Below are 26,320 nucleotides of genomic sequence, written 5' to 3' on the forward strand. Positions count from 1 at the left end.
ATGTTCGTGAAATGACAGAGTGCGATCGAGAGTAACGCCAAGATAGACTGGCTGGGCTTCATGCTGGATTCTCGTATCGCCAAGCTGCACATTAAGCTCACGCGAGGCCGAGGCATGGTGTAGATGGAAAACAGATGATACCGTTTTTGCAGTGCTAGGGATTAGTCGCCATTTTTTACAGTAATCAGATATCAGAGACATGTCTTTCGTGAGTGTTTCCTCGAGGATGTCGAACTTGGATGCCTGAGTTGCACAGCAGATGTCATCGGCGTAGATGAACTTCCTTGAAGAGGTTTCTGGGAGGTCATTGATGTAAATATTAAATAGCGTAGGAGCCAGAACAGAGCCCACTGCAATAAGCACACATATTACAATGTGCAAGGCCTCAGGTTCAAGCCCCAGGTCCCCACCTGCAGAGGAAAGCTTTGCCAAGTGGTGAAGCAGGGCTGTAGGTGTGTAGGAGAGAGACAGAGAGACACCTGCAGCCCTGCAACACCACTCGTGAAGCTTCCTCCTTGCAGGTGGGGACCAGGGGCTTGAGCCCAGGTCCTTGTGCACTGTGATGTGTGTGTGCTTAACCAGGTGTGCCACTATCTGGCCCCTAAATAAAATATATCCCTTTTTTAAATGGACGGGAGTTCAAGCCCCCCACTCCTTACATCTGTTTTCTTCCTCACTTCCTCTTTCTTTTTCTTTTTTTAATCATCTTTATTTACTTATTGGATAGAGACAGCCAGAAATTGAGAAGGAAGGGGGTGATAGGGAGGAGGAGAGAGAGACACCTGCAGGCCTGCTTCACCACTCACAAAGCTTTCCCTCTGCAGGTGGGAACCAGGGGCTCGAACCCGGGTCTTTGCGCACTGTTAATATGTGCGCTTAGCCAGGTGCACCACCGCCTGGCCCCTCTCTTTTTCTTCTTTTCTTTTTTTTTCCAGCTTCTAGCAACAGATGTACCTGTCTTCTCAGATCTTAAATTTTTTTTCTCTTTCCTCCAGGGTTATTGCTGGGCTCGGTGCCTGCACCATGAATCCACCGCTCCTGGAGGCCATTTTTCCCCCCTTTTGTTGCCCTTGTTGTAGCCTCGCTGTGGCTATCATTATTGCCATTGTTGATGTCGTTTGTTGTTGGATAGGACAGAGAAAATGGAGAGAGGAGGGGAAGACAGAGAGGGGGAGAGAAAGACAGACACCTGCAGACCTGCTTCACCACCTGTGAAGCGACCCCCCTGCAGGTGGGGAGTCGGGGGCTCGAACTGGGATCCTTATGCCGGTCCCTGCGCTTTGCGCCACATGCGCTTAACCCACTGTGCCACCGCCTGACCCCCTCAGATCTTAAATTCTTCCCTCCTTGTCGCCAGCAGCTGTCATCTGGACCCAGCCACTGCTCTCTCTCTCTCTCTCACTCTCTCTCCCTGCCCCTTCTAGTCTGACCCTCCACCCCTCTCCTGTCCCTCCCTCCCCCAAGGGATCACTGAGAGGATAGTGAGGTCCTCTCAGATAATCCAGGATCATCTACTGAGCTCCAGTGTTCCTATTTAATCACATCAGCTAAGTCCCTTGAGGCCACAGCTTCAGAGGTTCCCAGGGGATTAACCCCTGGACAATTTTTCTCCTGACCACAGTTCCAACCCCTTAACCCTCAACCCCAACCCCCAGGGCTAAGGCAATGAGAGAGACACACCACCACCACCACCACCACCACCACCCCGCTTCTCCTCTCAAATAAATAGCAGTTGTTACTACAATGTTTAAATAATAGGTCCACAATGGATTTTATTCTTAATTTTATTTATTATTGGATAGAGACAGAGATGAATTGAGGGGGAGATAGAGGAAGAGAGACAGACAACAGACACCACCACTCTTGAAGATTCCTCTCCCCTGCAGGTGGGGACTGGGGGCTTGAACCTGGGTCCTTGTGCACTGTAGCATGGGAGCTCATTCAGGGAGACCACTAACTGATCCCTAAATAAAAGCTGCTTATTTTTTTTCTTTAAATGAAGACACACACACACACACACCACGGAGAGAGGGACTAGAGCTCTGCTCAGCTCTGACTGATGGTTGTGCAGAGAATTGAAAAGACTTTTGCAGAACTATTATGCTGTCTCCCCCACCCAGTCCTGGCCCTAGATTATTTTTATTTTATTTATTTATTTATTTATTTTTTGACTACGGGGTTATCGCTCGGGCTTGGTGCCAGCACTACGAATCCACTGCTCCTGGAGGCCATTATTGCCATTTTGTTGTCCTCGTAGTTGTTATTCTTCTTGTTGTCATAGCTGTTGTTGTTGTTGGATAGGAACAGAGAGAAATGGAGAGAGGAGGGGAAGACAGAGAGGGGGAGAGAAAGACAGACACCTGCAGACCTGCTTCACCACCTGTGAAGCGACTCCCCTGAAGGTGGGGAGCCGGGGGCTCGAACAGGGATCCTTATGCCGGCCCTTGCGCTTTGTGCCACGTGTGCTTAACCCACTGCGCTACCCCCTGGCCCCCGCAAAATATTTTCATGGTTGAGGCATCAAAGGACCTAGGACCCAGGTTTGAGTTCCCCGTCCCCACCTGCAGTGGGAAAGCTTCACAAGTGGTGAAGCAGGGCTGCAGGTGTCTCTCTGTCTCTCTACCTCCCTATTCCCTCCATCCCTCTTGATTTCTGGCTGTCTCTATCCAATAAATAAATAAAGATAATAATAATAAAAAAGGAAGGGCATAAGGTTCCCGGTTCGAGCCCCCGGCTCCCCACCTGCAGGGGAGTCACTTCTCAGGCGGTGAAGCAGGTTTGCAGGTGTCTGTCTTTCTCTCCCCCTCTCTGTCTTCCCCTCCTCTCTCCATTTCTCTCTGTCCTATCCAGCAACGAGGACATCAATAACTAAAACAACAAGGGCAACAAAAGGGAATATAAATAAATAAATAAATATGAAAAAAAAAGAAAAGAAGGGAGATGGCTCAGAAGCAAACATATATGTGAGGTCCTAGGTTTGAACCTTGGCACTGTATTAAGAAATAGTAATGTATTAAGAAATAATGAGGGAGTTGGGCGGTAGCGCAGCCGGTTAAGCGCAGGTGGTGCAAAGCGCAAGGACCAGTGTAAGGATCCCGGTTCAAGCCCCCCGGCTCCCCACCTGCAGGGGAGTCGCTTCACAGGCGGTGAAGCAGGTCTGCAGGTGTCTGTCTTTCTCTCCCTCTCTCTGTCTTCCCCTCCTCTCCATTTCTCTCTGTCCTATCCAAAAACAATAATAATAATAATAATAATGAAATCGTAAGAGAGTTTGCAAAAATAACTCCCCTAGACATTGGAGAAAGCTCAGTGCTGAGGTCTCTCTCTCTCTCTGTTTCCCCCACACACACACACACACAGTAGGACCAGTTGAGAGTCAGACGCTGTGGGTACCCCTTTGAGGAAATGAAGGGGTGGCCCACCCAGGCCCCACTCCCGGGATGGGGGCGGGGAGGACACATGTGATGGGGGGGGTCTGGAGCAAACAGCACCCAGTGTGACTCTAGCTACACACACAGTGGGGGACTGGCCGCCCCGCCCCCTACACCCCAAAGAGGACACAAGGCCACTTCCAAGAGGGCAGGTTTATTGAGAGGGTCAAAGATCATCAGTGCAGCGCCCCTCCACCCCCCCACACCCACCCACCCAGAGGGCTTCCGAGGTGAGGGGGGGATTGGGACCCAGGCATAGCAGCAGGCAATGTGTGTGTGGGGGCTCCACCCACCCCCGTGCCCCTCCAGGTGGGGCGTCTGAGAATCCGGGGCCTCAGGTGTCCGAGCTGGTGGGGGGACTTTGGGGTGTCAAGAGACGCTGTCGCAACCCTGATCTCTCTTCCTCCTGCGAGGACACACAGTGACCACCCTCAGTGGGGTCCCACGTCACCCCTCTGCGCAGGGAAAAGGGGAGGGGTCCCCACGTTCCCCCCAGTCGCCGGCTTCTCCCCCCTCCCCCGGGTCTCACCATCTCCGAGGTTGTGCTGGGGCTGGCGCCCACTGGGGAGCCCCCCTCGTCCCGGGAGCATTCGGGGCCCACTTCCTCCTCATACTCTGTCAGGCAGTCCGATTCCTCCCCTGGGGTCCAGGGAAGAGGGTGCAGGTGAGGGGAAGCCCGGGGAGAAGAAAGGGGAGGGGTCCACCCCAATCTCTTTCCCCTGGGCAGCTTGGGTCACGGGGACAGGTGTGCCCATCGCCCACTGTCCTCACCATCTCCACAGCCGTCGGAGACGTAGATGGTGGTTGGGGGTTCGATCCTGGATACAATCTCCGCCAGGTCAGTGAAGCCAGAACTGGGGAAACCCAGAACCTGTAAGAGGTGAGGGGTGTGTGTGTGTGTGTGTGGGGGGTGCATCTGGTTGAGCACAAATGTTACAATGTGCAAGGACCCAGGTTCGAGTCCCCGGTCCCCACCTGCAGGGGGAAAGCTTCAGGAGTGGTGAAGCAGGGCTGCAGGGGTCTCTCTGTCTCTCTCCCAACCCCCTTCTTTCTTGATTTCTGACTGTCTCTATCCAATAATTAAATAAATTAATAAATTAGGGGGCCAGGCGGTGGCACAGCAGGTTAAGTACAGGTGGCGCAAAGCGCAAGGACCGGTGTAAGGATCCTGGTTCCAGCCCCTGGCTCCCCACCTGCAGGGGAGTCGCTTCACATGTGGTGAAGCAGGTCTGCAGGTGTCTGTCTTTCTCTCCTCCTCTCTGTCTTCCCCTCCTCTCTCCATTTCTCTCTGTCCTATCTAACAATGAATACATCAATAACAATAATAATAATAACCACCACAAAAAGGGCAACAAAAGGGAAAAAAAAAAAAAGCTTCCAGAAGTAGTGGATTCATGGTACAGATACCGAGCCCCAGCAATAACCCTGGAGGGAAAAAAAAAAAAAAAGTTAATAAACTTAAAAAAAAAAAAAGGGAGTTGGGTGGTAGCGCAGTGGGTTAAGCGCACGTGGCCCAAAGCGTAAGGACTGGCGTAAGGATCTGGGTTCGAGCCCCCGGCTCCCCACCTGCAGGGGAGTCGCTTCACAGGTGGTGAAGCAGGTCTGCAGGTGTTTGTGTTTCTCTCCCCGTCTCTGTCTTCCCCTCCTCTCTCCATTTCTCTCTGTCCTATCCAACAACAATGACATCAACAACAATAACAATAACTACAGCAACAATAAAAAGACAATAAGGGCAACAAAAGGGAAACTAAATAAATAAAATTTTAAAAAATCATAAATTAAAAAAAAAAAAAAGATGGGAGATGGACCAGCCATTTTGGGGGAGGAGGGTTTGAGTAGCCTTGTGGTAACCAGGAATGGGACACTGTGTGTTCTCTCTGCCTAGTGGAATCCAGGGTGTCTTTTTTATTTGTTTGTGGAGAAGGTCAGTAGGGTTTTTTTTTTGTGGGGGCAGGAAGGGACCCAGATGTGGGGGGGGGGCGTCCCCCTCAGCTTACATCAGCCCGGCGACTCTCATTCAAGTCCGTGGAACGCCGGTCAGTGAGCATCTTCTCAACGATGTCCCCCCGACTCCAGCCCCCGAACACGGCCTTCCCGTACTGGTACCCCACATCCTGCAGAAAATATGGGGGTGAAGGGGGGTGTTTGGGGGAGGGCAGGTGGAGACGGTGAAATGGCTCCCTTGGATAATGTGCTAGCTTTGCTATGTGAACGCCCAGGGTTCGAGCCCAGCCCCCAGCATATTGGAGGGAGCTTTTGGTATCCTCTCCATTAAAAAAAAAAAAAAGTAAGTATGAAAAGAATGGGACAGAAGTTTCTAAATCCTCCCCCACACACACACAGCCCATGTTCTCTCTCTCTCTCTGCCTCCTCCTCTCTGCTTAACAAGACTCTTCTTGTTGAGTCTCTGCCCCCCCCCAAAGAGATTAAACATGGACAGCTATGTCTACAGGTGTTGCCAGGGGAAAAAACAGCATGCTGGCCCCTGCCTCCTGGGCTGTGCCCTTGCCAGACATCACCAATCAATGCTCTCATATTCTCCTCCTTCTGGTCCCAAGCTCCTGTTGCCCCTGACAGACAAGACATCACTCATCCATCTCCGCATGTGCGCCCAACAGACATTCCTAATCTATCTCTGCATAGACCCATGACAGACATCACTAATTCATATCAGCATGCCTTCCTAGTAAGGATGGACCCAAGTCTGATTGACTGATTTATTTATTTATTTATTTATTTATTTATTTATTCCCTTTTACCCTTGCTTTATTGTTATAGTTATTATTGTTGTTGTTATTGATGTCGTCATTGTTCATTGTTGGATAGGACAGAGAGAAATGGAGAGAGGAGGGGAAGGGGGGGGATAGACACCTGCAGACCTGCTTCACCACCTGTGAAGCGACTCCCCTGCTGGTGGGGAGCCGGGGGCTCGAACCCGGATCCTTCATCTGGTTCTTGTGTTTCGCACCACCTGCGCTTAACCCGCTGTGCCACCACCCAACTCCGTCCGGGACCCAAGTTTTAAAATTTTTCTTCTTCTTCTTTTTTTTTTTTTTTTGTGGCCTAGGAAGCGGTGCAGTGAATAAAACATGAGACTCTCCAGCATGAGGTCCAGAGAGTTCAATCTCTAGCAGCACATGTACCGGAGTGATGTCTTATGTGTTCTCTCTCTCTCTTTTATCTTTCTCATTAATAAATAAATATTTCAGAAAAGAAAAAGAAAAACCTCTGGACAGATCTCCCAGCAAAGTGAGTGGTGCATATGAGCCCCACACCTGGACCTGTGAAATAGCTCTGGGATAGTGAGTGCACTGCTTTACCATGTATGAGATCCAGGTTCAAGCCCAGCTCCCACCGCACTGGAGGAAGCTTCACTGCTGTGGTCTTTCTCTGTATGTGTGTCTGCCTTTCTGTCTCTACCTAAAATAATGATGATGATGATGATGATAATAATGATAATAATAATGCTGGGGTAGATAGCAGAATGCTTCTGCAAAAAAAGACCCTCATGCTTAAGGCTTCAAAGTCCCAGGTTCAATCCCCTGCACCACCATCAACCAGAGCTGAGCAGTGCTCTGGTAAAAAAATAAACAAATAAATATAAATAAAATAAATAAGGGGCTGAGTGGTGGTGTGCCTATCTCTCTGTCTCCCTCTCTCCCCTCTTCCCTCTCAGTTTCTGGCTGTCTCTATCCAATAAATAAATGAAGAATTAAAAAATTAAAAATAGTGTGGGGTCAGGCAGTAGCGCAGTGGGTTAAGCACACATGGCACAAAGCGCAAGGGCCAGCATAAGGATCCCGGTTCGAGCCCCCCGGCTCCCCACCAGCAGGGGAGTCGCTTCACAGGCGGTGAAGCAGGTCTGCAGGTGTCTGTCTTTCTCTCCCCCCCTGTCTTCCCCTCCTCTCATTTCTCTCTGTCCTGTCCAACAATGACGACATCAATAACAACGATAATAATAACCACAACAATGGTAAAACAACCAGGGTAACAAAAGGGAAAAAAAAAAAGGCCTCCAGGAGCAGTGGATTCATGGTGCAGGCACTGAGCCCTGGCAATAACCCTGGAGGCAAAAATAAGTAAATAAATAAATAACAATAGATACAATAATAATAAATAATGATTATAATAAAGAAAAGACACGGACATCTTCCTGTCCAGCACACAGAACGTGACACTCCTTCCTGAACCCCCTGCAGACATCACTAATTGATCGCTGAGCAAGACCCTTCCACAGAGCCCAGGGGAGGAATGGAGCCATGGGAATCCCCACCCGAAAGCTGCTCTGGGCTTAGGTGGGAAGCTGAGAAAGGTGAAGTGGGAATGTGGGAAGGTGGGAGGGAAACGTTGTTGACCCTCCCTCCACCCCACCCCCCCAGGCCCTGTGTTCCTCCACATACTCCAACCACCCCCCACCCCTCGGCCCAGCTCACTCACATAGATCTGGTCGAATTTTCCAAAGTCCATGGTCTTGAAGCAGTCGATGGGAGGCCGGAGGTACTCACAGTAGGAGCTGGACTTGACCACCTCGAGCTGCCGCACGCAAGACACGTAGGCCAGACGGGACTGGATCTCCGCCATGTCGGGGACCTTGATCTTGTCAGCCCAGGGGTTCAGCCGTTTCCACAGCAGCCACCAGCCCGACAGGCTGTCGCCATAGGTGCTCAAGTCTGTCTCGTCCTGGCTTCCCACATCGATGGCCACAACCGTCTTGGCCCCCATGCTGCGGGCAATGTCCGCTGAGGAGGCCCCCCCCCAGTGGCTGTCAGTGTGCTGGGAATCAGGGTAGAGTGGGGGGGGGGGCTTCCCCCAATCCCATACACACCATCATGCAAATATATGCACACACACACACACTATGTGCATAGAAACCTGTCGGGCATTAAGCCAGCACCCCCTCCATCCTGCATTGCTGATACTACGGCCTATTTTCATAATCATCAACATAATCATCGTTCTGCCTGAAAGATCCCCACCCATCCCATTGATCTCTCTTCTTTCTACCTCGAGACCCTCCCCGTCTGCAGGGTAACATTAATCCCACCGGTTAAAACTCTCGCAACAGTTGCCAAGGAAGCTTCCACCTTCCCAGCGTGTTTTTGCCTTTCTCCACCCCCCTTCCTAGCCATTTCTGTTTCTGACTTGCCACTTCTGGGTTCTATCCTATAAAAGCGTTGGCTCTCTGATCGATAGATCCTTTTGCATTACCATGCTGCCACTAGTTCCTGAGTCATCTATCTCCCGCGTTGCTGAGTGAGGGCTGAGTCCGGTCGACTTCTCTCCAACCCAGAGAGCACGGCGCCCCACGCTAGCCCGGCAGAAACGGATGATATTAGGAGGGGATTGTCGGGGGTAGTGGTTTAAGATGTGGGAATAGGGGGGAGGCATCAGAGGGATGGAGGAGAAGGCCACAGAGGGTCAGGGCTGGGTGGGAGAAGAGACAGGACAGAGTGAGGGAAAGAGCATAGTGGGTCTGCAAAAAGACTCTCCTGCCTGAGGCTCTGAGGTTCCAGGTTCAATCCTCAGCACCACCGTCAGCCAGAGCTGAGCAGGACTCTGCCTCTCTCTGTGCATTTTTCTCTCTGAATCCCTCTCATTAAAATAAAATAAGTAAGATATTTTAAGGGGGGGGCAGATGGAGGTGCATCGGTTAAGTACACATAGTACTACACACAAGGATACTTGAAAGGACTCAGGTTTGAGCCCCCGCTCCCCACCTGTAGCTGGGATGCTTTGCAAGCAAGCAGTGAAGCAGGTCTACAAGAGTCTCTGTCTGTCTCCCTCTCTCTCTCCTCTCCCCCTTCTCAATTTCTCTGTGTCCTATCAAACGAGAAAAAAAAAAGCCATCAAACCCCCTGCTCCCCACCTGCAAGGGAGTCGCTTCCCAGGCGGTGAAGCAGGTCTGCAGGTGTCTGTCTTTCTCTCCGCCTCTCTGTCTTCCCCTCCTCTCTCCATTTCTCTCTGTCCTATCCAACAATGATGACATCAACAACAACAATAATAACTACAACAATAAGACAAGGGCAACACATGGGAATAAATAAATAAATATTTTTTAAAAATTAAAAAGAAAGAAAGAAAGAGAAGCTAGGGTGGTCTGGGAGGTAGCCCGGTGGATAAAGCATTGGACTCTCAAGTGTGAGGTCTTGAGTTCGATCCCCAGCAGCACATGGACCAGAGTGATATCTGGTTCTTTCTCTCTCTTTCTCATAAAAAAATAAAATCTTGAAAGGAGAGAGAGAGAAGAGAGAGAGAGAAGCTAGGTAGGGCACCTGGTTAAGTACACATCTTTCAGTGCACAAGGACCCGGGTTCAAGCCACCACTCCCTACTTGCAGGGGGGAAAGCTTCCTAAGTGGTGAAGCAGGTCTGCAGAGGTCTCTGTCTCCCTACCTCCCCCCTCTCTCTTGAGTTTCCTGTCTCTAGCCAATAAATAGATAACGAGAAAAGATGAAGGAAGGAAGGAGCCTACCTATTTGGTTGGGCCAGGGTGGTGGCACACCTGGGTGAACACATGCCACAAAGTGCTAGGACCTGGGTTCAAGCCCCAGTTCCCACTGGAAAGAAGATAACTTCCCAAGTGGTGAAGCAGGGCTGCACCTCTCTCTCCCTCTCTCTCTCTCTCTCTCCCTTTTGCCTCTTTCCCTCTCAATTTCTCTCTGTCTCTGTGTAAATTAAGCAAATAAAACAGGTATTAAAGGGGTTGAGCAGTAGCGCAGTGGGTTAAGCGCAAGGACCGGCATAAGGATGCCAGTTTGAGCCCCCGGCTCCCCACCTGCAGGGGAGTCGCTTCACAGACGGTGAAGCAGGTCTGCAGGTGTCTGTCTTTCTCTCCCCCTCTCTCTGTCTTCCCTTCCTCTCTCCATTTCTCTCTGTCCTATCCTACAATGATGATAGCAATAATAACTACAACAACAAAACAACAAGGGCAACCAAAGGGAATAAATATTTTTTTAAAAAACCCACACATATATAAAGACCTCTTACAAATCAACAAGAGAAAAGCAGGGCCTAACAGACAGCACAATGGTTCTGCAAAAAAAAAAGACTCTCCTGCCTGAGGCTCTGAGGTCCCAGGTTCAATCCCCAGTACCCCCATCAGCCAGAGCTGAGCAGGGCTCTAGGCTCTCTCTCTCTAGTAAATAAATAATGTTTAAAATAAAAAAGGAAGAGTGGAAGGCAGGCAGACACCCACACACACCGCAATAACACTCACACAGCTCAGCCCTCGCCCTCCCTTGGGGGGTGGGGGGTGGGAGTCCCAGGGACTAAACCCAGAGTCTAGCAGGTGTTCCCTCTCCCCCTCCTGGGCGTCTGGAGGGAGGGGGATGCCCTCCCCTGGCTGTAGCAGCGTGAGTTGAGTGCGTGAAAGGTTAGGCAAGCATCTCCTTGTACACCCACCCGGCTGGCTCTGGGGGTGGGGATGGGGGGTGAGGTTGTGAGAAAGCTTGGGGGTTGTGGGGGGGGGAAGGCTCTCCCACTTGCCTGGCAGGTTATTGATATAGCCGCCATCCATGAGGAGGTGCCCATCCTTGGGGTCACACAGCGGGGGTAGGTACCCCGAGAGCGTCATGCTGGCTCGTACATATCGCCACAGGGAGCCTGGTCAGCACGTGGGGGTTGGGGGAGGGGGGAGGGGCAGACACACAGACATGGACAGACATAGGGACACGCTCAGCGGGTGGGGGGGGCCTCCTGGCTGACCTGGTAGGTTGTTGAGGTAACAGCCGTCCACCAGCCAGTGGCCATCCCGGGGGTCACACAGTGGGGGCAGGTAAGGGCAGTAGGAGGCGCTGGCCCTGACATAGCGCCACACGCAGCCTGGGTGGGGGTGGGGACGGGGTAGGGGGTGGGGGCCCAAGGGGCAGGGGTGAGGCAACCACCCCCCTTCCCAACTCACTCCTCTCCCCTTCCTCCTCCCCTCTACCCTGGGTGGGGTTCCCTGACTACTCCCCATTCCCCTGCACCCCTCCCACCAAGAACACACATACCTGGGACCTCCGGGGACATTAGTGGGTGACAAGTTAGTGACTTGGCAATCAGGGCCCCCCGGCGACTGATCATTTGTGTTAATGGCCAGCAGGGATGCTGGGGGAAGGCGGGGAAAGCCCTCCCCACCCCACCCCCACCCCCGATTTGCCCGCTCAGCCCGCCCCTCCGTCCCCAATGCTGGTTTGGGGGTTCCCAGAGATACCCACCATCTTTGTGAACCCGCATAGCCGAGGCAGTGATGTCCGTGGTTATGTTGAAATACGGCAGCCACAAGTCCTGGTGGGGAAGGGACACACGGGTGGGGGGCAGTTGCCCTTAAGTGAACTTGGGGGTGAGGTGAGGTTGGGGTGGGGGGCGGCTATGGGGGTGCAGGGGGGAGACGCACCTCTATCTGCTTATCCTGGAAGACTCGGTGGATACTGCGGTTGAAGGCGGACCCCGTGAACATGGAGGTGACAGGGTAGGTCAGGTCCAGCACGGGCTCTAGGACGGACGTCATACTCTACAGGGGTTAAGTGGGGCGGGGGGGGGGGAAGCGCACCCCAATTTCAGTCCAACAGAAGTGACTTGGGGTCAGACAGAGAGGACAGGGATTGAGGGTGACCTAAAAGGACTTGGGTGAGTGTGTGTACGGGAAGGGGGTGGTGGTGGTGGTGGAATGGGTCCCTGGGACCTGGGGGAAGGGGGGCATAGAGGGGTCACGTGGTGGGAGTCTAGGGGGTCCAGCTTACTTTGGCCCACTCCCGGGCGCGCTGCTTGGTGCGGCTGGCGCTCCGCTCCTCCGCGTACAGCGCCCCGATGAAGGAGCCAATGGAGGTACCGCCCACCAGGTCCACGGGGACCCCTGCTTCCTCCAGTGCCTTCAGCACCCCGATATGTGAGCAGCCCCTGTGAGCCGGAGGACACCCAGGGATGGGCAGGGGGCAAAAAAAAAGGGACCCCCACCACCCCGCAGGCCCTGTCCCCAATACAGCCCCTCTAACTGCTGACCCTAGGTGGAACCCCTAGATCCCACCCTCAGAAGCTCCTCCTGTTCTTTATTATTATTATTACTATCTTTTTTTTTTTAATTTTTTTTATATTTATTTTATTTATTTACTCCCTTTTGTTGTCCTTGTTGTTTTATTGTTGTAGTTATTATTGTTGTTGTCGTTGTTGGATAGGACAGAGAGAAAGGGAGAGAGGAGGGGAAGACAGAGAGGAGGAGAGAAAGACAGACACCTGCAGACCTGCTTCACCGCCTGTGAAGCGACTCCCCTGCAGGTGGGGAGCCGGGGTTCAAACCGGGATCCTTATGCCGGTCCTTGTGCTTTGCGCCACCTGCGCTTAACCCGCTGCGCTACAGCCCGACTCCCTATTACTATCTTTTAAAAAAATATTCATTTATGGGAGTTGGGCAGTAGCGCAGCGGGTTGAGCGTACGAGGCTCAAAGCACAAGGACCGGCGGAAGGATCCCGGTTTGAGCCCCCGGCTCCCCACCTGCAGGGGAGTCGCTTCAAGGCGGTGAAGCAGGTCTGCAGGTGTCTGTCTTTCTCCCCCCCCCATCTTCCTCCTCTCTCCACTTCTCTCTGTCCTAACAATGACAACATCAATAACTACAACAACAATAAAAAGACAACAAGAGCAACAAAAGGGAAAATAAACCAAATGTTAAAATATTCATTTATTTATTCCCTTTTGTTGCCCTTGTTTTATTATTGTAGTTATGATTGTTGTTGCTATTGATGTCGTCGTTGTTGGATAGGACGGAGAGAAGTGGAGAGAGGAGGGGAAGACAGAGAGAGGGAGAGAAAGACAGACACCTGCAGACCTGCTTCACTGCCTGTGAAATGACTCTCCTGCAGGTGGGGAGCCGGGGGCTCAAACCGGGATCCTTATACCAGTCCTTGCGCTTTGCGCCACCTGCGCTTAGCCCGCTGCTCTACCGCCTGACTCCCTATTACTATCTTTTTATTTATTAGATAGAGACAGCCAGAAATTAAGAGAAAGGGGGGGAGACAGAGAGGGAGAGAGACAGAGAGACACCTGCAGACCTGCTTCAGTGCTTGTGAAGCCTTCCTCCTGCAGGTGGGGGAGGGACTGGGGGACTGAACCCGGGTCCTTGCGGATTGTAACATGTGCACTCAACCAGGTCCGCCACCACCCAACCCCGCTTCTCCTGTTCTTATCTCCACAAGACTCCTAGAGCTGAGTGCCCACCAGCTCTGGCCCCTCCTCACCAAACACTGGCCACGCCCATGGTACCTGACCACGCCCACCAAGCTCACCTCCCCCACTGGCACAGACCACGCCCACCAGACACAACCATACCCACTCCCACATCTCCACCCATCAGATAAGATCCGGCCCGCCACCTCCACCCCTGCACGCCAATGCTGGCTTCACCCCAAGTGTTGACCCCGCCCCCGTCATCTCTGACCACACCCATAAGCCATGCTCACTCCCACTCACCTCCATCCATCAGGAAAGGCCCCACCCACCAATTTCTGGCTCTGCCCGTGTTGACCACGCCCCCAGCTCTGGCCCCTCCCCCACCAATACTGGTTACGTCTGAGGCATGGCCCCGCCTCCAGCAGCTCTGGCCCCACCCACCAGTCAGCTCTGGCTCCTCCCTCCCCAGTGGCCACGCCCACCCATCCATCAGATAAGGCCACGGCGGCCAGCTCCGTCTCCGCCCACCCAGTCAGGCTCCACCCCCCAGATTTGGCCCCGCCCACCCACCTGTCAGAAGGGGCCCCCCCTCACCTGGCCCCGCCCCCGCCCAGCACCAACGCGATGGTGTTGCCCGTGAGCACCCGGGCCAGGCGGGAGAAGTCGCTGTGGCGGTCAACGCGCCTGGAGAAGACCTTCTCGTAGAGTTCGTGCTGGGGTGGAGGGGGACAGGGAGAGAGACCAGGCCCAGGAGGACGGAGGTTGGGGGGGGGGGCGGGCTTTGCAGGCGCCAGCCTCCGGGCCTCCAACCCTGCCCCCCTCCCCGCCTTCCTAAGATCTCTAAGGCCTGCCACTCCAAAACTTGGGGTGCAGGGGGGTGTCCCCCTCCCCAACCTGGGGGGGAGCCCCCCTCCCTCACCAGCTTGGCAGGGCTGCGGCGTGAAAAGAGGCGGCGTGGGCAGCGAAGGTGCAGGTGTCCCGAGCACCAACTGCGCATATTCAGCCACTCGACGGTGCGGGTGGGGCCGGGGCCTTCCTCTCGGTGCAGCAGGACCAGCTGTTTGAGGGCACGCACCGCCGTGTTCTCCAGCATCTGTTCCAGCTGCAGGAGCAGGCGAGGGGAATGGTGTAGGGGGGACGTCAGACCCCACCTGGTTCCTTGGTCACCTGGGATGGGCTAGGGACCACCACCCTCCCCCAAGGGTCTCCCACGGGGCACCGTGCCCTCCAGACCTGGCCGAGCGTGGGCTCCTGGTCACCCAGGCCCACGATGAGGATGCAGTCAGCTTGGCGCAGACAGCGCACGGTCCACGGTGTCAGTGACGTGTCAGTTTGATACAATACTATCCGGTGGGCGTCCTCTTGCTGGGCCAGCCACCCCGACAGCCGGAATTCCTGGATGCTGGGGATTGGGGTGGGGGGGGTGTAGGGAGGATGGGGCAAAGGGCCATGGTCACTTGGGGCTGATTGAGGGGTCATATTCAAACCCCCCTGGAAGCCATGGAAGGCTTCCACTGAGGGTGGGGAGAGACTTGGATACTAGGGAGACCACCCCCACAACAACTGATCTGTGTACCCTTCTCAGGGTTGAGTATCATCCCAAGATCTCTTCCATTAGATAGACCCTAAGGAACCCAACACACCCATCCAAAAAGACCTGTGTGTACACAGATGTTCTTGGCAGCACAATTTGTAACAGCCAAAACCTGGAAGCAACCCAGGTGTCCAATAACAGATGAGTGGCTGAGCAAGCTGTGGTCTAGATACACAATGGAATACTACTCAGCTATTAAAAATGGTGATTTTGGGGAGTTGGGCGGTAGCGCAGCAGGTTAAGTGCATGTGGCACAAAGCGCAAGGACCAGCTTAAGGATCCCGGTTCGAGCCCCAGGCTCCCCACCTGCAGGGGAGTCGCTTCACAGGCGGTGAAGCAGGTCTGCAGGTGTCTGTCTTTCTCTCCCTCTCTCTGTCTTCCCCTCCTCTCTCCATTTCTCTCTGTCCTATCCAACAGAGATGACATCAATAACAACAACAACAATAATAATAACTACAACAATAAAACAAGGGCAACCAAAAGGAAAATAAATTAATTAATTAAACTATTAATCCCCCCCGCCAAAAAATAATAATAAAGGGGAAAGAAAAAAAAAAGATATCCCATTAGCTGGATGGGTAAAGCACACCACAGGGCTCGAACCAGGTCTGAAAGGATCTCGGGCTTGTAGGTCTGCCTCCCCCTTCCCCATCCCCCCCTGGCCCCCACTCCAACACACACACCTGTCCAGCGCCGAGGCCCCCAGGCGAGCCCGGATGATGTCACTGTTAAGTAGGAGTGTGGGGCCTGAAGAGGGGAGGAGGGAAGTTAAGGGGGGGGTCAAGGTCATCAGTGTCCCCGCCCCCACAAATACACTCACTCACTCCAGGGGACCCCTAGCCCAGTACTCACTGACTTGCCCACGGGTCTCCATTTCCTGACCAAGGCCCTTTGCACGAGCAGCCAGGGCGCTCTGGTTAATTGGCAACCAGCTCTGATCACCCCCCCCACTACTCTCAAACACCACTGGCCCCAGCTACCAGGACTGATGGAGCCCACCAGCACTAGCCCGGCCCCACTAAGTAAGACTGATTCACTTCCAATCCACTTTGGCCCCGCCCACCAATGGCCCCTCCCACTAGTTCTGACCCCTCCCACTAGCTTTTCCAACCAGCACAGGTCTACCAGCTCTGGCCCCGCCCACTGATGTGAATTCTCTTCCAATCAGTGCTGGCCCCGCCCACCATCTCTGGCCCCAGCCACTGACCAGCTCTTGACCCCAACCCAGGGGGACCAACTTACTTCCAACCAGTGCTGGCCCCGCCCACAAACTATGACCCCGCCCCTACAGACCCAGAGTCACTCCCATCCACATCTGGCCCTGTCCCACAGACATGGGCTCATTCTCAACCAGCGCTGGCCCCACCCACCAGCTCTTAACCCACTCCAGGGGGACCAACTCACTTCCAACCAGCTCTGACCCCGCCCACCAGCTCTTGACCCCACCCCAGGGGGACCAAATTCACTTTCAACCCAGTGCTGGCCACGCCCACAAACTCTGACCCCACCCCCACAGACCTGGGCTCACTCCCATCCATACATGGCCACGCCCACCATATCTGGCCCCGCCCCCAGACAGGGACTCATTCTCAACCAGCGCTGGTCCCACCACCAGATCTGGCCCCGCCCCACTGACACTGACACAGAGCTGGCCCCGCCCACAGGACATAGACTCATTCCCAACCAGCAACGGCTCCACCCACTAGGTGTGGCTCCGCCCAGCCGCCGGACTGACCAATGGCCTGCAGCGCGTGCTGCAGCTCCAAGGTGAAGGCCACCATGGGCACCTCCGTGCACACAGGCAGCACTGCCACCGTGGACAGGTTGCTGGCCGGGTTGGTGAGCTCTGCATGAGGGGGGACGCCCAGCCCCGAACCTGCGGAAACAGAAGAGGCTGCCTGCAGTCCTGTATCCAGGGAATTGGGTCTCTTCCTCAGAACCAGTGTCTCCGGGGTCCCCCCCCCGTCCCCCCCCCCCCAAGCAAGGGGAGTAAGGCCATGGTGAAGCCTGTGGAATTACCCCAGGTTTTGCTAAGAGATTGATACCTAGTTATCTTGCTTTCTTCTTACTCTTTTTATTTATTTTATTTATTTATTTTAAGGGGAAAGCTTTCTTAGCTTTGCAACTGATAAAGCAGTGTTGCAGGTGTCTATCACCCCCTTTCCTCTCGGTTACTGGCTGTCTCTATCCAATAAATGAATAAAGATAATTAAAAAATCTAAAAAGAAGCTTTCTTATTTATTTCTTGAATAGAGACAGATAGAAATTGAGAGGGAAGGGGAGACAGAGAAGTAAAAGAGACAGAGAGACACCTGCAGCTACTCTTGAAGCTTTCCCCCTGCAGGTGAGGGCCAAGGGTTTGAACCTGGGTCCTTGCGTACTGTAATGTGTGCGCTCAACCAGCTGTGGCACCACCTGGCCCCTCTTTCTAAGATTGATTTATGCGAAAGAGAGCCCCACTGATAACCTTGGGAGCAAAAGTAAGTAAATACATATTTAAAAAAAAATACTGGCAGGGGTAGATAGCATCATGGTTCTGCAAACAGACTCTCATGCCTGAGGCTCCGAAATCCCAGGTTCAACCCCCTGCACCACCATAAGCCAGAGCTGAGCAGTGCTCTGGAAAAACAAAACAAAACAAACAAAAAACTTCAACACTACAATATGCCAGTGTTCTGGCTAAAATAAAAACTTAGGGACCCAGGTGTGGTGCTCTCAGTTAAATACACACACACACACACACACACACACACGTTACCAGACACAAGGGCCAGGGTTCAAGCCCCCAGTCCCTACTTGCAAGGGGGAAGATTCACAAGCAGTAAAGCAGTGGGGCAGGTGTCTTTCTCTCTTCCTCTCTTCCTCATGATTTCCCCTTTTTCTCTCCTTTGTTATTATTAATGATTGACTAGAGACAGAAATTAAGAGAGAAGGGGGTGATAGAGATGGAGAGAGACAGAGACATCTGCAGCCCTGCTTCAATACTCGCGAAGCTTTCCCCCTGTAGGTAGAGACCAGGGGCTTGAATCCAGGTCCTGTGCACTTAATCAGAGACACTGTCTGGCCCATCTCTTTGTCTTTATATGAAGAAAAATGAAAGGTGGGGGGAGGAGACTCTCTTATATACAATAAAACTAATCATTAAAAAAAAAAAAAAGAAAAGAAACCAGGCTGGTGATGGCTCACTCGGTTAAGTGCACATATCACTATGCACTAAGTGCACATATCACTATGCACAAGGTCTGGGGTTCGAACCCCTGGTCCCCACCTGCAGAGAAGATGCTTCCTGAGCTGTCTGCAGGTGTCTCCCTATCTCCCCTTTCCCTCTCAATTTCTTAGAAAAACAAATGGCATCAGCGAGTTCTAGCACCGAGCCCCAGAGAACCCTGGTGGCAATAAAAATATAAAAAAAAAGGAGCCTCCTACTTCGAGAAAACTACAACTCCCAGGAAGCACCGGGAAGGGAAGCAATAGCTAGAAACTTCCCAGAATGCCCTGGGCCTCAAACCTCGACTCCATCTCCCAACTTGCTCTGGGCCGAGATTCTCGCTTTTAGTATTGTCACCCAGCATCCAGCTCGGCTCTCATGACTCTATGCCTGGGCTCTTGAGACCCACGACCCCCCCCACACACCCCCCCCGCGTGCCCTCGGTTAAAGACTGAAGACTCCAGACCCGGAATTTCATCTCCCAGCATGCCCCAGGAAGTTCCAGGTTTGGACTCCATTTCCCAGCATGCTCTGGTCTACGCCCTTCATTGGACTACATCCCCCAGCATCCCCCGCGGCCCACAGGTGCCCACCTGGGAAAGGTCCCGGGAGTTGCTGCAAATCCCCCAGGATTTTCTGGCTCAGCAGGTGGATGAGACGGGTCACGACCTGGGGAGTTGGAGGGGAAGGAAGTGGCCCACTGACACTGAGGACCAACGATGCGCACCCCCCCTATTTTTCTTCCCTACCCTCTCCCCCAGGGGTGCCTGGGTCCCCTATTTCCAAGTACCCTATCACCATCACCACTATTCTGCAGGTGTGTGTCCCCCACCCCCCAAAAAAGCCACGCTCTCACCCGCAGACTTTGCCTCCTCCCATTGGGCCCCATCCACAGGCCACGCCCACCCGATGGGGCCACACGCACCAAGACCACGCCCACCAATCGAGGCCCCGCCCCTCCCCGCAGGGCCGCACCTGGGGGTACCGGCGTTTGATGTGACCCAAGGTCCCCTCGGGGAGCTTGGCCAGCTCCGTGTCCCGCACTGCGTGCACCGTGGTGGCCCGCGACTGGTGAGTCAGCGCCTCCACCTGGGGGAACCGTGCATGTTCAGGGCTGCAAAGACCCAATGGAGGGAAGCCTGCGGAGGGGGGGAGGTGTCTCCAGATAGGGAAGGGGAAGACCCCCTCAACCCCACGGGGGTCTCGCTTCCTAGGATGGCTCTGGGGAGCGGCGGCGAGGGGTGAACAGGGAAGCGGGTGGAAGCCCCCCTCCCACTCCTTTGATCCTTCCTAGTTATTATGTTTTTCATTGTTATTGAAATTCTTCATCTTTATTAATTGGATAGTGACAGCGGGCAGGGATAGATAGCATAGTGGTTATACAATGAGACTCTCAGGCCTGAGCCTCTGTAGCTTCAGCTTCAATTCCCCTGTGCCATCTATCATAAACCAGAGCTGATTAGCGCTCTGGTGATTTAAAAAAAAAAAAAAACAGGAGGCCAGGTGGTTTCGCACCTGGTTGAGTGCATGTATTATAAAGCGCAAAGGACCTGGGTTCGAGTTCCCGATCCCCACCTGCAGGGGGAAAGTTTTACAAGTGGTGAAGCAGGGTTGCGAGTGTCTCTCTGTCTCTCTTCCTCTCTATCACCCCCTCCCGCTTGATATCTGGCTGTCTCTATGTAATAAATAAAGATAATAATTTTTTTTTAATTAAAAAAAAAAGACAACCAGAAATTGAGAGGGGAGGAGGTGACAGGGAGGGAGAAAGACAGAGACACCTGCAGCCCTGCTTCACCATTTGCAAAGCTTTGCAGCTACAGGTGGAGACCAGGGTCTCGAACTTGGGTCCCTGCATATTGGAGCATGTGTGTTTAACCAGGTGCGTCACTGCCTGGCCTCATTTAAATTTTTAAATATTTATTTATTTATTTCCTTTTTGGTGCCCTTGTTTTTATTGTTGTTGTAGTTATTGTTGTTGTTGTTGGATAAGACAGAGAGAAATGGAGAGAGGAGGGAAAGACAGAGAGGGGGACAGAAAGACAGACACCTACAGACCTGCTTCACCGCCTGTGAAGTGACTCCCCTGCAGGTGGGGAGCCGGGGGCTCAAACCAGGATCCTTACGCTGGTCCTTGTGCTTTGTGCCACTTGCACTTAACCCACTATGCTACCACCTGAGTCCCCAATTTTTAAATTTTTAAAAAAATATGTTACCTTTACTTATTGGATACAGACAGCCAGAAATTGAGAAGGGATAGAGGGGGAGAGAGACCAAGAGACACCTGCAGCCCTGCTTCATCACTCATCAAGCTTTTCCCCCTGCAGGTGAGGACCAGGGGCTTGAACTCGAGTCCTTGTGCACTGTGACACACGTGTTCAACCCAATGCGCTACCCCCTACCCTGACCCTCTCCCTTTTTTAAAAAAAATTATTTATTTCCATTTTGTTGCCCTTGTTGTTTTTTATTGTTGTTGTAGCTATTGTTGTTGATGTCGTCGTTGTTGGATAGGACAGAGAGAAATGGAGAGAGGAGGGGATGACAGAGAGGAGGAGAGAAAGACAGACACCTGCAGACCTGCTTCACCGCCTGTGAAATGACTCCCCTGCAGGTGGGGAGCCAGGAGCTCGTACTGGGATTCTTCTGCTGGTCCTTGCGCTTTGCGCCACGTGCTCTTAACCCACTGCGCTACAGCCCGACTCCCTTTCTTTTTTTCTTTACCAGAATGTGAACCTGGGACTTCGGAACCTCAGGCCTTGAGTCTCTCTGCATAACCATTGTGCTATCTGCCACCACCCTATTTTTGTTGTTGTTGTTGTTTGTATTTATTTTGGATAGAGACAGAGAGACAAAAGAGAGGGGATGTCTCACCACGCCCACAAGGTCTCCGCGGCCATATTCCCCGACCAGCTCCTTCTTGCCACTGCCTCTCTGAATGACACTCCGCAGTCGCCCGTTCAGGACGATATAGGTGCAGTCTGAGCGGTCGCCCTGCCTGAGAACAGAGGGTGCGGTGGGGAGGGGGGGAGATCGGGGTGGTGGCTGGGGGGGGGGCAGGTCCAGGGGCTGCAGGGGCTGTACCTGTACAGGGCTCGGCCGGCTTCCACTGACGTCCAGTCGATGGCGAAGTCCATCTGGCGCACAAAAGGTGACATCCGGGCGGCCACCGTGTGGGCGGCACTCAGCACCACACTCGGCTGGGCACGCATGATCCTGCGGTGCAGGGGTGCAGAGAGGTGGGCTTTAGAAGAGCGGGGTTGAGCCCCCCCCCCGCCTCCCCACCTGCAGGGAAGTCGCTTCACAGGCAGTGAAGCAGGTCTGCAGGTATCTGTCTTTCTCTCCCTCTCTCTGTCTTCCCCTCCTCTCTCCATTTCTCTCTGTCCTATCCAACTACGACCACATCAATAACAACAATAATATCTACAACAATAAAAAAAATAACTAGGGCAACAAAAGGGAAAATAAATATACATAGGGAGTCGGAGAGTCGTGTAGCGGATTAAGCGCAGGTGGAACAAAGTGCCAAAACCCGCGTAGGGATCCTGGCTCGAGCCCTGGGCTCCCCACCTGCAGGGGAGTTGCTTCACAAGCGGTGAAGCAGGTCTGCAGGTGTCTATCTTTCTCTCTCCCCTCTCTGTCTTCCCCTCCTCTCTCCATTTCTCTCTGTCCTATCCAACAATGATGACATCAAGAACAACAAAAATAATAATTGCAATAAAAAAAAACAAGGGCAACAAAAGGAAATAAATAAAATAAAATAAAAATTATATATATATATATATGTTTAAAAAGAAAAAAGGAATAGAATAATAGGGTGGGTAAGAGGTGGCTGGGAAGTGAGGTAGGAGGGCTCCAAGCTGCCCCTTGGAAGTTGCATCTGGGATCCCAGGCCACTACCACCACCACCACCCTCCACCTGCACCCCTGCAACCTCCCACAAATCGTACTCGTAGAAGTCAGACTTGGAGATGCGTAAGAAGGTGCAGTCACGCTGTGCCCGCAGGGTGAAGATAAGGGGTTCCCCTGTGAGCACCGCCAGCTGCCCCACCAGCTCCCCGGGCTGCGCCACGAACAAGCACACGTCCTCGGCCTTGTCAATCATACGCTGGTAGACGTGCAGACAGCCCCACAGCACGAAGTGGAGGCTCACGTCCTGCAGGTGGGGGACAGGGGGCAGGTGTAGGCATGAGGCGGCACCCCGGTTTTCCGGGCTTTGCTCAGTTCAATCCCCCAGAAAGATGAAGGAAGGAAAGAAGGAAGTAAGGAGTGAGTGAAGGAGGGAGGGAAGGAGGAAGGCCATGGCTGTCAACTGTGTCTTTGTTTATCAGAGAGAGAGAGAAAAAGAAAGACAGGAAAAGAGGGGGGCCGGGTGGTAGCGCTGCAGGTTAAGGGCAGGTGGTGCAAAGCGCGAGGACCAGCGTAAGTAAGGATCCCGGTTCGAGCCCCCGGCTCCCCACCTGCAGGGGAGTCGCCTCACAGGCGATGAAGCAGGTCTGCAGGTGTCTGTCTTTCTCTCCCCCCTCTCTCTGTCTTCCCCTCCTCTCTCCATTTCTCTCTGTCCTACCCAACAACGATGACAGAAAGAACAACAATAATAACAACAACAACGATAAACAACAAGGGAAAAAAAAAAGGAACAGAGAGAGAGAGAGAGAGGGGCTGGGTAGTGGTGCACTCTTAACTGTGTCCTTATCAAAGAGATAAGAGAGAGAGAGGAAGAGAGAGGGAGGGAGACTGGCTTTTTGGTAAATGCTCAATTGTCTTTATCAAAGAGCTTTTGCACAAGCTCCCTCGCTCTATCTAGAATGTTCTCTTTGTCCCTTGCTACAGTGAACCCCGACACCCTTCCGTCCTCCTTAGTGGGGGGGGATGGGAGAGAGATCGAGGGTCACTTCCTCAGAGATGCTGCCCTGACGGAGCCTGGTCCCGAAGGCACCCCCCCCCAAATCCATGAGTTTTACAAGACCTTTCCCTTTGCATAACCTCTTTCTGGGTTGTGGGCCTTTCTGCAGGGGCTGCCCTGGCCCTGGGGTACCTTCTGTCAGCAAAAAGGACAGGGAGAGAATCACATGGTAGAGCCCACCCCACATGTTACAATGCACGAGGACCCGGGTTCAAGGCCCCGGTCCCCAACTGCAGGGGGAAAGCTTTGCAAGTGGTAAAGCAGGGCTGCAGGTGTCCCTCCTACTGTCTCGATTTCAGGCTGTTTCTGGCCAATAAATAAAATAATGAACAATTTTAAAAAAGAAAAAGAAGGGGTCAGGTGGTAGCACGGCAGGTTAAGCGCAGGTGGCGCAAAGTGCAAGGATCAGCGTAAGGATCCCGGTTCGAGCCCCCGGCTCCCCACCTGCAGGGGAGTCGCTTCACAGGCGGTGTCTGTCTTTCTCTCCCCCTCTCTGTCTTCCCCTCCTCTCTCCATTTCTCTCTGTCCTATCCAACTACAACGACATCGATAACAACAATAATAACTACAACAACAATTTTAAAAAGGGCAAGAAAAGGGAAAATAAAATCTAAAAAAGAATAGGGAAGCTTCCAATGGAGGGAATGAGATACGGAACATTGGTGGTGGGAATTGTGTGGAATTGTGCTCTTCTTCTCCTACGGGCTTGTTTATCATTAAGTCAGTATAGAGGGGAGGGGAGGGGAGGGGAGGGGAGGGGAGGGGAGGGGAGGGGAGGGGAGGGGAGGGAAGAGGAGAGGAGAGGAGAGGCAGAAGTCACCGAAACACCCAGGGCAAGCTGCGGCTCCGGGAGGGGTGAGAACTGGTAGGGGTCCAGTGTGGGCTGGGCTAGAATCACAGGACAGGGTCAGAGGTCAAAGGTCAGCCTCACCTGGTCTCCCTGGCGGGCAATGATGGTGCCGGCTTTGGCGTGGTGCAGCAAGACCCGGCTGTTGAGGAGGGAGAGATCCTGAGGGGTAGGGGTGTTGAGAGCAGGGGTGAGCCAGATGTGCCCCACCTCCTGGAACCCCAGACCCTTGACCCTGGGGGGGGGGTCAGCCCACAGTCCCGCTTAGCTGCCACATGACCACGCCCCTTCTCACCTTACCCAATAGCCAGGGCCCCTTTGACCACGCCCTCTCAGGACTAGGCCACAGGTCCACGTGGAAAGAACGGGTCCCAGCACCAGCACTTAGCCACGTCCCCTGGTCCACCACGGGCCACGCCCCCTCCTGACCACAGCCAACCACCAAGTTCCATCACGAGGTCATGCCCCCTTCCTCAGCCCAGCCACGCCCCCTCTAGACCACATCCAATTGCCATTAAGCAGCCCAGCCTCTCCTGGGCCCAGCCTGACCACGCCCCCTCCTGCTCCCCGCCTGGCCACGCCCCTTCTGACCACACCCAATGAGCAAGCCGCATTTTGTGGCCACACCCCTCCCTGGTCATCGACCAGTCCACACCCCCTCCTGACCACAGCCAATGAACAGGCCCCAACGTGTTACCACCACCTCTTCGATTTCCAGCCTGAACACACCCAACAGCCAGGCCCCTCCTGACCACCTCCAACAACCTGGTCCCAGCACTAGAGTACAAACCCCTCCTGGTCTCCACAGGACCACGCCCCTTCTGACCACACCCAATGACCAGGCCCCTTTATGAGACCACGCCCCACCCCAGGCCAGCCACACCCCTCCCGCTCACACCCAGTGAACCGGACCCATCATGTGACCACGCCCCTGCCAGTCCCAGCCTGACCACACCCAACAACCAGGTCCCATCCTGTGGCCACGCCCACCACGCCTCCTGTCAAACGCCAGCCACGCCCCTCCTGATCACACCCAATGATCAGGCTGAGTGGTCTGACCACACCCCTCCTGGCCACACCCAATGACCAAGCTGCTACTTGTGGCCACGCCCCTCCTGACCACATCCAATAGCCTGGACCCAGCACTAGAGTACAACCCACGTGATCACGCCCCTTTCTCACCACACCCAATGACCAAGCCCCTTTATGAGACCACGCCCCACCCCAGGCCAGCCACACCCCTCCCACTCACACCCAGTTAACGGGGCTCTCGTCATGTGACCACGCCCCAGCCAGTCCCAGCCTGATCACACCCAACAGCCAGGTCCCATCCTGTGGCCACGCCCCTCCTGGCCACACCCAATGACCAAGCCGCATCTTGTGGCCACACCCCTCCCTAGTCAGCTGACCAGTCACACCCCCTCCTGACCACAGCCAATAAAAATGTTCATTGGCCCCAACATGTTACCACGTCCCCTCCCATTTCTAGCCTGAACACACCCAACAGCCAGGCCCCATGGTGTGGCCACGCCCCTTCTTAGTCCCAACCTGGCCATAAACCCTCCTGACCACATCCAATAGCCTGGTCCCAGCACTAGAGTACACTCCCCCTCCTGGTCCCCACATGCCCACACCCCTTCCGACCACACCCAGTGGCCAAGCCCCTCTATGAGACCATGCCCCTTCCCTGGCCCAGCCTCCTTCTTCTTCTAGCGTTTGCCCTTCTTCCGTAGCCAGTCAACAGCAAAGCTGTCAGGAGCTGCTTGTTGCTGGCTTTGAAAGTGACTGGGATCCATGTGGATTCAGTCGGCTGGGAAGGATCGTCAGTTTCCCCAATGAATGGGTACTCACAGGATGCACCACGAGAAGCCTGATCACACCCGACAACCAGGTCCAATCCTGTGGGCGTGCTGACCACGGCCCCCCCAAAATGCCGACCACGCCCCTCCTGGCCACACCCAACAGCCAATCTCTGCGGGCCCCACCTCACCTCAATCCGCATGAGTTTGGCCAGCTCCCGCTTGGCTGCATCGAAGATGCTGCTGGTCTGGCGGCCCTGGTAGGGCCCAAAGGGGCAGCCCCCCGAGGCTGACTCGTCCTCGCAGTAGCTGTACTCACAGGCACCTGCTGGCTGCTCCCGGGGCTCCTGAGTGGGGGTCTGCATGGGACAAGGGCGAGGGGCAGGAGGTGACACTCCAGC

The 26,320-nt window shown here is 53.8% G+C and overlaps 1 protein-coding gene across 7 annotated transcripts in view; it reads right to left on the minus strand.

Annotated features, from left to right (window-relative positions):
- Nucleotides 1–3,572: 3,572 nt before the first annotated feature.
- PNPLA6 (patatin like phospholipase domain containing 6) overlaps nt 3,573–26,320 on the minus strand; it is a 34,529-nt gene continuing 11,781 nt past the window's right edge. For 3 of the 7 annotated variants that reach the window (XM_016192439.2, XM_060181620.1, XM_016192438.2), the window contains 22 exons: nt 26,111–26,278; nt 24,205–24,282; nt 22,318–22,523; nt 21,452–21,583; nt 21,242–21,365; nt 19,349–19,462; nt 18,967–19,042; nt 16,901–17,041; nt 15,849–15,912; nt 14,805–14,973; nt 14,491–14,673; nt 14,166–14,284; nt 12,151–12,307; nt 11,805–11,921; nt 11,626–11,695; nt 11,132–11,248; nt 10,913–11,029; nt 7,866–8,167; nt 5,426–5,542; nt 4,200–4,299; nt 3,958–4,067; nt 3,573–3,834 (listed from right to left, as the gene is read on the minus strand). In XM_016192439.2, coding sequence (XP_016047925.2) covers nt 3,763–3,834; nt 3,958–4,067; nt 4,200–4,299; nt 5,426–5,542; nt 7,866–8,167; nt 10,913–11,029; nt 11,132–11,248; nt 11,626–11,695; nt 11,805–11,921; nt 12,151–12,307; nt 14,166–14,284; nt 14,491–14,673; nt 14,805–14,973; nt 15,849–15,912; nt 16,901–17,041; nt 18,967–19,042; nt 19,349–19,462; nt 21,242–21,365; nt 21,452–21,583; nt 22,318–22,523; nt 24,205–24,282; nt 26,111–26,278 — 2,853 coding nt within the window. In that variant the 3' untranslated portion in view covers nt 3,573–3,762. The remainder of the gene's footprint in view (nt 3,835–3,957; nt 4,068–4,199; nt 4,300–5,425; nt 5,543–7,865; nt 8,168–10,912; nt 11,030–11,131; nt 11,249–11,625; nt 11,696–11,804; nt 11,922–12,150; nt 12,308–14,165; nt 14,285–14,490; nt 14,674–14,804; nt 14,974–15,848; nt 15,913–16,900; nt 17,042–18,966; nt 19,043–19,348; nt 19,463–21,241; nt 21,366–21,451; nt 21,584–22,317; nt 22,524–24,204; nt 24,283–26,110; nt 26,279–26,320) is intronic. The other 4 variants (XM_016192443.2, XM_016192440.2, XM_060181621.1 and 1 more) reach the window with 2 other exon arrangements.

The sequence above is a fragment of the Erinaceus europaeus genome, chromosome 23 (genome assembly GCF_950295315.1).
Source record: "Erinaceus europaeus chromosome 23, mEriEur2.1, whole genome shotgun sequence".
Taxonomy (NCBI): Eukaryota; Metazoa; Chordata; class Mammalia; order Eulipotyphla; family Erinaceidae; genus Erinaceus; species Erinaceus europaeus.